The 10,648-nt window shown below is 33.3% G+C and overlaps 1 protein-coding gene across 6 annotated transcripts; it reads left to right on the top strand.

The window, feature by feature from the left end:
• Positions 1–270: 270 nt before the first annotated feature.
• LOC136218235 (protein TIFY 4B-like) lies at positions 271–7,694 on the top strand. Of its 6 annotated transcripts, none has more exons than XM_066005023.1 (9): positions 271–1,865; positions 1,950–2,095; positions 2,268–2,437; positions 3,643–3,733; positions 3,820–3,982; positions 4,556–4,621; positions 5,614–5,668; positions 5,766–5,941; positions 6,620–7,694. In XM_066005023.1, exons 1-9 carry the CDS (start codon positions 1,748–1,750, stop codon positions 6,640–6,642), a joined length of 1,008 nt encoding a protein of 335 aa, XP_065861095.1. In that variant the 5' UTR covers positions 271–1,747; the 3' UTR covers positions 6,643–7,694. The 6 variants fall into 6 exon arrangements, 3 of the variants coding, with proteins under 3 accessions (XP_065861095.1, XP_065861093.1, XP_065861096.1); XM_066005021.1 differs by having other exon boundaries at positions 5,611–5,668; XR_010683709.1 differs by having other exon boundaries at positions 278–1,865; positions 5,611–5,668; positions 5,760–5,941; positions 6,626–7,694.
• The last annotated feature ends 2,954 nt before the right edge of the window (positions 7,695–10,648 follow it).

Raw genomic sequence — 10,648 nt, 5'->3', positions numbered from 1 at the left:
TTTCAGTAACAATCAGTTCAGTTCAGTAGTAATCAGTTCAGTATTCAGTTTCAGTATTCAATAATTTATCATTATTTATTATAATTATTATATATTATTATTATTTATATATAATTTATTATTATTATCATTATTTATTTATAATTTCAGCAATTTATTATAATTATTATAATTTATTATATATTAATTTATCTATTTTCATTATAATTATATTTATATATAATTTATGCTTTGTCATTATATATATTATCATTATTTATTATAATTATAATTATTTGGTGCAACTTATTTGTAAATTTTGCGAAAAGTAAATAAATATTATATTAATACGTTTACATTACAATGCTCTAAAAAATTAACTGGCTCAACTACCTTAATATCTCAAATAGTGCAATTTTATCCCTAATATTAGAAGCCAATAGCAATTTTACCCTTAACATTGATAAATTGAGTCAAGATTTTGTATTCATATGAAAATTCATATTTAGACGTTAGGAGTAAAATAACCCCGGACCCAAAACGTTAAAGGTATTTTTGTATTTTAATACTTAATTGTAATAAAAAGTTAAGAGTGTGTATTCATATAAAAATTTGTATTTAATTTCATAGGCTTTAAATTATATATAAATTTGTGTTTATATGTAATTTATATTTTTAATTTAAATTAGACTCATTTTTATTTAATGTCATAGGATTTTATCGAGCCTAGATTTTATTTGATATTTAATTTAGTTTAATCTTTAATAATATGTTTATTTATTATTGATATTATTTTTTTTGGTAGAAATATTATTATTATTATTATTATAAGCTTATTAATATCCAATATTATCATTAAATTATTTTAAAGTCTAATATCATCATTATTGTTACGTTCGATTAAATTCGGTTAAGTTCGGTATCATTCATTCAGTTAAATTCAGTTCAGTTCAGTAGCATTCAGTTCAGTTTTTTTCAGTAATAAAGAACAGAGCCTTACAACCTCATTGATGTGGTTGAATACTTAAAATTTGCTTGTCAACCTGAATTTGCACAGAAACAAAGTTAAAAGGGGGCCGTTGTCCGACGAACTCACTTTGATGTCTAAATAAGGATATGAAAGGATTGGACGATGATTAGAATTAGTAAATAAAAGTTGTAATGTAAACTTAATAGAATGAATGAAGTCGTGTATCTCGAGCTAAGTTACTCTATTTATATTGTGATTGAACCGTAGAATATAAATTGAAGAGTGCAGCATGCTACGTGTCACACAGGTAAACATGTGCCCACATACCAGGGCCTAGTATGTCCACTAAAACCGTGATTTTCAGGTTCAGACGTGATCAAGTAACGATCACATCTAATGAGACTTTTTGAATCGATGTTCCTTATATAGTACTCTATTTCACTGAAGAGGCATCAGGTGTTTTTTTTTATTTAACGAGAATTGGTTTGGGTTTCTTAAGTGCGAATTGAGGATTGTACACTTCTCTGATATCAACAATAATTGTAATAAGAGGAGAGAAATGAAAATGCAATTAAGAAAGAAAGAAAAAAAAAAAACTGAAAATGTGAGATGCAGCGAGTCAGCAACGCAAATGCCCTTCCCTCCCTCCATCTATGTTGTTCACCCACTCACTCTTCTTTAGCAAACGCCCTTCTACTGTACTCTTATTTACCGCTATATCACCCATTATCTCTGCAATTTTACTAATCTTCCCTCAACTCACCCCCTACTTTCACCAATTACTTGCCGGAATCTACCATGCAACTGGGAGACTCTGTTCCTCGGTCACCTCTCAACAAACCCCTCCACCAGCTTACTGAAGATGACATCTCTCAGCTTACTCGCGAAGATTGCCGGAGATACCTCAAAGATAAAGGTATACTCTCTGCGCGTTTTCTCTGTATTTTATGCTTGTTTAAGTGTTACGAAGTACAGTTTTGTGAGTGATCTGTCAGTGCAGGTATGAGGCGGCCGTCTTGGAACAAATCGCAGGCAATTCAGCAAGTGATCTCTCTCAAAACGCTTCTCGAAACAACGCCGGGTTCCGATGGCAACGATGCTAAAAAAAGGCTCTATATACCCCGCCTTGATAATTCTCAGCAGCGGGTATTCTTTTTAATTGTTCTTATTTGTTTATTTTTTAGTATCATTAAATGACGATATATATTTTTTTTCTTTTTTAATTTTAAGAAATACTAATAAAATAAAATGTTTCGTTGATTTCTCGCGTAAATGTGTCTCTTTTGCTAATTGTTGTATAATTCTTTCGTTATTATAGGCCCTTGCAAATTCCTCTGTTTCAGCCAAGGAAACAAGCGGCAATGCCCCGATGTCACCGTCGCCTGTGGAATTGGTTCCTTATCTGCGGCATGATCCACCGAATAATGATTTTCCCGGTGATCCTCCGGTCTGTCTTGTCGCCGCTGAAAATGATTCGTTGTCCCCAAGGTTGTTCCTTCATTCTTTGTTAATTTTTAATGGAAAATATTTCGCATTTCAGCTATGGGTACATGACGTATATTTTTCTTTTAACAACACTTTAGCTCAACTTATATGAGATCTTTAAGGAGCACACATTAGTTTTTTCCTATCTTTATCTATAGAGTTGGTTCTGACTTCGCGGGTCCACTCCTTGCTGATGAGTGATGGGCAGTGACTATTGCATCAGCGTGTTAATAATACCCATATGTCTGGAATTTGGACGGCATGCTTTTTGCTGATGAATTTATTAATGGCTTTACAAAATTGTGTGTTGTAAGACTTTTGAAATTGGTCAACAAAGACGGTTTTTTTGACTTGTATAAAATTCATAGGATCTTTTCGTTTTTTACTTTCATTTTCTCTCTCTCTCTTATGGTCTTCATCTACTGTGTATGCTATAGGAACTACGAACTGGAAAGCTGTGTTGTGCTTCTGTAATTTAATAGTAGTATTGATTCAACTTTCTATCAGCTAAACTGAACCGCAATGTATGGTGTAAAATAGAAATTTGAAGATAATTGATACCATGCATATTTTATGTAAAGTATCCTTTTTGCTAATTTTCTAGTAAGAATTAGCATGCTCTTCATAAATATGTCTTAATTACAACGAATTTACTCCCAGAATAAAATATGTTTTGTCGGGTAAAATGGTAGAGCTAGAGCCTTCATGGGTATGAACGTGCTTCAGGCTTTGCCATTGACTATCGACATTGGCATATTGGAGAGTGTGGTTTTAGGTTAAAGTGTGTCGGAATCTAACGCACTCAGGATAATCAATGACATGTAGTTTTCCATCAGGCTCATTCCAGTTTCAGGCTTTCTGAATTTGGTTTTTCTTCTTCCTCTTAAGTATAATGACTACAGCGTGCTATTTGCGATGCGACTAAAATAAATTCTGATGTAAATAAAACATCTATTTGTCTTGTTTGGGATTGTTCTTTTCCCTTTAATTTTCATGAGTGCAGCTTACTATCCACCAATATAACTAAGATAAATCTGAATATGGTCAATTTAATCGCTCTGCTAACTCTGTTAATAAGTGTCTTGAGGCTTTGGGGGCATGGAATAGAGTTCTGAGGGAGCAAAGTCAAAGCATCTTTCAACTAGCTTACCGTAGATTACTAATTGAAGTTAAAAAAGAAACTGAAATACTGCATCTTAACTTGCCAGGACTACAAGTGCAGCAGGTGAGCCCGTAGGACAGATGACAATTTTTTACTGTGGAGAGGTCAATGTCTATGATGATGTACCAAAAGAGAAGGTAGCAAATTTGTTTTGTGGAAAGACTACTGGATATTATTTTCCTCTTGTAAAACACTTAGAAGCCTACTGATATAATTATTTCAGGCAGAATCAATTATGCAGCTTGCTGCATGCCCATTCTCTTCGTCTCTGGAAACTTCATCTAACTCGCTCCTAGCATCATGGTCCATTCCACGCCAGTTAGAAACTCCAGGATTCAAAACAGCTCCTAGTTCTCCAATGTTTATCTTTCCAACCCTGCACACAGGTTGCCTCTCGAACGTGTTCAGGTCTTTCTTCATATTTTTGTAGATAATTTATTTTTTGCCCCCACATTTTGTCACTAGTAACTATCTATGGCGCCATAATATTGAACATACAAGTCTTCAGATGCTTTTGTAGATATAGGTGGCTTATATTAATAAGGCCTAATAAGCTTCTCTACTTGTCCAAAAAAGTCAACTGCCCCCTATACTTTGAAAACGTTCTATTTACCTCTTGAATTTGTTTAAATTGACCTATTAACCCCCTAAAATCCACGTGGTGGAACAAGGAGAGATTTTGGACAAGTTGAAACGTGTACATTTAAGCAAGTTTAGGGGCCAAAAGATCACTTTAAGCAAATTCAGTGACCTAATGGGTGTTTAAGTAAGTTCAGGAGTAAGTAGGACTTTTTTTAAGTATAGAAGGGCAGTTGACTTTTCTGGATAAGTACAAGGTGCAAAAGATGCATTAAGCCTATTAGTAATTGTCAATGACCCGAAACTCTTAGGGCAGATGTCCATGTTCTGTTTTTGTAGTTGTACTATTTTTCTGAACATGTTATGTTTTTCATTTACAGGTAAAGTGGCAGAAAACTTCCCCCTGTTTAGGGAAGAGAGCAAATTATCTCATGATGTAAACCTAGGTTAATGCCTACACTACACTAATGAACTCGTGATAAAATTACTAGTCCTCTGACTTTATTGTCTTTCATTCTCTCCTTCTCTCTCTCTAGATGAATAAAACTTCTATTCTGGAAACAAACTGGCATAGATGACACTCCATATATACTGTGTTGTTATGGTACTTAATCTAATGATGTAAAAGTTTCAGTGAAATCTGTAGTTTTAACTTTATGTATTCCTACTTTAATAGAATCCCTTTTATACGTTGATTACATGTTACAGCACTGAGGGCCTCTTATAGTATGCCGAATAGTTTATTGCATGTGAGTTAACGTGGACTTAGTTGAAAGTTTGTTTGACTGAGTTTGGATTATACTTTCGATTCAGTTTATGAAATTGATGATACCAAAGTTCTAAGGTCTTATTTACATCAAAGTTGTTTACCTTTTTTCATTTTGTTATCTCAGTGGAATCTCTATAATATTTTAGGCCATATGTTTCTTGGTAAAAGCTGAATTAGTTGTCACTGAGGTTGATGGCTTTATATTGAGGCAAATGCTTGAGGATTTGGCTTCATATACTCAGTTCCGGAATTCAAATGGATGGGATTTTTTTTTTCTGGTGGCATCACATGTGAATTTAAGTATTAATCTGGCCAAGCAGTCTGCTTTCTAGTTCAAGTTCATTTCCGTTGCTCAAAGATTGGAGATACTTAGAAATAATGCAACTGGGGAAAGCATGGGGGATTGATCTTGCCTTCTTTTGATTTTGTCCTTTTTCCCAAATCTGTGCTGTTCCTTTATATTTTCTCATTTTCATCCGAAGTATTACAAATTTCTGATTGAAAATATCGCCCAAAAAAAAAAAAAAAAAATATCGAAAAATATGGAAAAATTAAATTTAAGGTAGATACTGAATGGGATTTCTTTGCCTTATTTCATTATGATATTGTTAAAACATTTGTGTTTTCTCATCTTATAGCTTTCCAAATTTTTAAAAATTGTTTCAGAAGGCCCAACAAGTAGAAAAGCATCTGTTCAGAGGTATCTTGAGAAACGAAAAGACAGGTATCATAAATTGTTCATATGCTCTTAATGACAACTGAGTGAGTGCAGCAGTCTGTTTTCCTCTATTATTTGTCCCTCATACCCCTGTTAGGTGAAGGTTCAAGAGTAAGAGAAAGATTGCAATGCCGTCTTCTACTAGCTCAGACATCAGCTTGAACCTAACAGATGCGTGCTCCATGCCCCAGCCCAAGGCACCTCATACACCTAAACTATGCAGCTCTGATGAGAATATAGCAAAGCATACACATCTTTCTACCAGTCTCCATTATAAAGGTGAGTGCGGCTAGTTTTTGTGGAATTCTTATTAGTTTCTTGTGGAAATAAGATGTTGATGTTTTATATTTTTGCTTAATTTGTCTTTTGAAGTAATGGAGATTGCTATTAAGCAACTTCCATTTATGGTGATAGATAAATTTGTTCACTTAGTTCAGTTTGTGTTGAGTTCCACAAACTTAAGGTTTACATAAGAGCAGCTTGCACTTGGTATAACAATTGGTTTTCCTATAAATGATAGTCCCGTGTGGCAGCAGAATTGCATTTTTGCTTGCATCATTCCTTCAATGCATTTTTATCATGTTATGTTTGCTGGCATAATCTTGGAAAACCTTTTTATTGTTTGATCATAGTTTCATATCATTATCCGACTTTTGGTTTTGTTAAATTATTAAATACTCACATAATGTTAAAATATTTTTCTTTTCTCAAGTTATGCAAAATTCTGGATAATAGCTATTTTGCAAGATTGTTGTTTGTTGATTCTAACTTCATCCACATAAATGATTGTTATGCTTTAGTTAGTCAATAATCTCCAGGATTTGGATGAGAGTTTTCAATGATTTTGTTTTTCTTTTGTTAAAACTAACCATCTAAAACATATAAAGATAAACCGGATTAGCAATCTATGTACGTAGAGAATGTTACCATATGGTGATTTTATGACTGTTATGGCAGTTGCAGATTTCCAAGAATGTTGAATGTGGAGAGAGTTGTACTGATAATGCCTTGAGAGCAAGGACTCGCACCTCTTATATTTTCAGGTACTACTGAAGAGCAGCTCCTTTCCAAGAGTTTTTGCTACAAAGTAGTCCATTGTAGAAGTTGGGGCCTGTATTTAAAAAGTCCTTACATATAATCTATCAAAATTTATGCGTCCTTCACTAGTAACTGATATTTGTTAAGAATGCGCAATTACTAGTACCGTTTCTTAGTTGCTGTTGCTCATCAGCTACTTGACAAAAAGCAGTTGAGCCAGGAAAGGCCCCATGACGGATGGTATTACAGTTTTTATCTTTTTATGCATGTGGATAACAGAATTATAGGCTCTGTTGTTTGCCAGAAATTATTGTATTTCGGAAAATAAACGGGTTTTTTTGGCTACAACACTGAAAAACGAAAAAAAGTGGTGATTGACTAATGTTTTCAAAAGGTAAGAATGATTGGAATAATAATTCCAAAAAGTTTAGAAAAATATTTTACTTTTTTTCTTCAACAGAATCATGACTAAACTTATTTTCATTAAGCAAGTAAAACACAATATTTATCGGCAAACATATGGGTTGATAGAGTAATATCTTTTAGGTGGAAATTTAAATTGACTTGTGCAAATTGGAAATTTGGATTCGGCGGTTACCACAGAGCCACATGGATCGAAAGACTTGAGCTAGTGTGTGTAATGCAGGCAGGTGGTGCATCAAGGGGCCAGTGGCGGCTTCATTAGGATAATTGAAAGGGTTAGTAATTAACAATGATAACTAGTTTGGCCACAGTAGTCAAATTATTAATACTCCTTTGAAGTCAAATTATTAATCAAGTATAGAAAGGGTACAGACTCCTTTTGGATGGCAATGGGCGACAATACCGTGAGACCAAGCACTACTTGATCTTAGTTGGATTATTCAAACTCGGTGTATGAGAATAAGATGGGTAAATCTCATCAATGTTATTCAACATTTACCTCATTTCATACTTTGGTGTACAATATTCAATTTGTCTTATTAATATATACGAATTTATAGACGATCTCTCACTTTGGTGTACAACATGTAGAAATGACCGGTCAACATGCCATGTCAGCATTTGACCGGTCAAAAAGTCAAAATTTAACTCATCCACTTAATTTTATACCCTCGTCTTCATCCTTTACTTTTCCCTTTCTCTCTCTCACTCCTCTCTCTCTCTCATTTCTCTTTATTAAATATAACTACACCTTTATTTTTGTATTAATCTTTTCTCAAGCAGTCCATCATCAAATGCTATACATTCAGGATTAAAATTTTCAACACTTCCTACGCCGAACGAGTCGTAACTTGGGATCTTCACATCAAACTCCCAAAGATTATCTCCGTTTACAGCAAAGTCGTCGGAGTCAGCTCGTATCAACTCTGAAACATCATTTTAGCCTCACCACCTGAGGAGTTAACAGACGAAGGAGGCAAACCAAGCTCATCATCAGAAGCTTCGACAAGGTATCCAAGCTCGGCCGAAACATCAGTTGCTTCTTGCTGCTTTTCTCTTCCATGGAGAAATAATTTTATTAATTTAACAGGAAATAAGAAAGAAGAAAGGAAGAGTAGTTTAGGGTTTAGCTTCTTCGGCTTTCCCAATCCAAAATTTGTTCCGTGAAGCAACTCCAATCATAATATAATAATTTTGAATTTCAAATTTCTGTCATTTACTTGGTCAATGCCCATATCATTCACTCTTGTCTCTAACTCTTGTATCATCTTGTTAAGCGGGATCTACAAATTGCTGCAAACCATATGGTATTAAAATATGTAAGAGGGAGAGAGAACTCAGGAGCAGAAATCGCGGAGTCCTTCGGTAATTTTGCAGTGTCTTTATAGATTGGGTGGTTGCCATGAACGAGTTATAATTTGCTTATCAAAATTATTCTATTAGCAGAGGTAATATATTATAGAATTACATCAATTGATAATAATGTATATCTTGTTATTTATGAGGATAATTAATGCATACCTTGTTATTTGTGAGGATAATTAATGGGGAAAAGGAGAGAGGGAAGGAGAATGTGAAGAAAGAAGAAGAGGATATAAAAGTAATTTTATGGTGGATGGGTTAAATTTTGACTTTTTGACGGGTCAAACGTTGATATGGCGCGTGAACTTCGTGTTGACCGGTCATTTTTACCTGCTGTATACCAAGTGAGAGGTCACCTATAAGTTCATACATATTAGTGAGACAAATTGAAGGTTGTACACCAAAGTGTGAAATGATGTAAATGTTGTACACCATTGATGAAATTTAACCAGAATGAGATCCAAAAAGTTACGACGGGTATCAAAAGTTGGGATGAGAATGAGATTTAAAAAGTTATATGTGATGGTATAAAATTATCTCTTAGTACTCGTTACTCACTATATATCAAAATGAACTATTTATTGATAATGTGTTTAAATTTTTTGGATGATTTGAGTGCAGCAATATTTTAGAGGCTTTAGGAAGTTTGTGTACTTTTTTTAATAAATAAAAACTTAGATAATTACATGTTTGGTAAATAGTTGTTAACTTATTACATTAGCTGGTTAGCTGATTTGACTAGCTGATTGTGTAAAATTGTTTTGTAAAACTGAGCTTATTGTTAATAGCTGTTTATATAAAATGACAAATAATGGCATAATAAAGTCTTTATTCGAGATTAGATGGTAGTAAATAGAGGTAAAAATGTCCTTCAAAATAGATGGAGCAATAAGCTAATTGAAAAAGCTCGTAAAAAGAGTTTTTCCAAAATTAGCTTTTTGGACCTAATAAATTCTTTCAAACCTCTCTCCATCAAACATCACTACTAGAGATTTGAATAGTCAAAACCTCCAAAGTAGTTCAAACCTCTAATTTGGCCTCTAAGAGCATCTCCAACAGTCTCTTAAGTTAACTCTTAAGTTAAAATTTAAGTAGGGAGAATGAAAAATCTTAGTGACTCCTCAAATTATTAAGAGCCTCCTCATCCTCTCTATTAATAGAGAGCCTATCTCCATCTCTTAGTGCCTCTTAGTTCATTTTTTTTATTAATAATTTATTATTGAGGAGTCTCTCTCCTCTCACTATTGGTAAATATAACAACAATTAATAATTTTAATGATAAAATAATAAATAAAGAGTGGATATAAAGAGCATTGTTGGAGATGATATGTCTTAATCACTCTTAAATCACTAAGAGTCAATTATTTATATTATTTTTAGAAAGTGTATTAAGAGTCTCTTGGAAATGCTCTAAAAGCTCTTTGCCAAATAGGGCCAAAAATTAAAAAATATTAAATACTAAATAGTTAAATGAGTATATTATTAACTACAATTTATAATCATATATTACAACAAACAAAATTACATAATAATTACCTAAATCTAATAAGTTATTATTTTTTCATTTTTTATATGCAAACTCTCTAATTAATCATTATATTTCAGTTTAACTAGATTTTTTTCTCAATAGACAACGTAGTTAAAACATTTAAATCATAAAAAATACATTTTTTTTTGTCTCCCCCTATGATCGACTAGGCCTCATTGAAAGAGCTGAAATTCTCTTTTCGGGAGGTCTTGCTCCCTCGGACGGGGCCACTGGCCGCTTTTTTAGGGGTAGCAGCCCTTGAGTTGGGGGCCATCGGCCACTTGCCTCTTTTAGTGCGAGAAAGAAAGAGAAATTCTAGAGATAGAAAGATACTAAATCAACCCAAAAGATATTTCATTCCAACTTGAGGCGCCAAACGTCAAAGACCTATAGAATTCTTTAGAGATATGAAGCATTCGAGAGGACTCCAGATGCTGAAAACTACACCTCATACTAGAGGCAAATTCCAAAGTTAACACACTAAGGGACATAAATCACTCATCTTATCTCTTTTGTTATTTATTTAATTTATGTACTTATGAAATCCGTCGTTTGAGATAAATTTTATAATTTTGATTTATTTATTTTTCTATAAAGTATATAATTTATTTCAAAATAAATTTTATACAATAAAA

This window comes from Euphorbia lathyris, chromosome 2 (assembly GCF_963576675.1).
Source record: "Euphorbia lathyris chromosome 2, ddEupLath1.1, whole genome shotgun sequence".
Classification (NCBI taxonomy): Eukaryota; Viridiplantae; Streptophyta; class Magnoliopsida; order Malpighiales; family Euphorbiaceae; genus Euphorbia; species Euphorbia lathyris.
The sequence above is the reverse complement of the archived record's forward strand: the minus strand, read 5'-3'. Positions and strand labels throughout refer to the sequence as shown.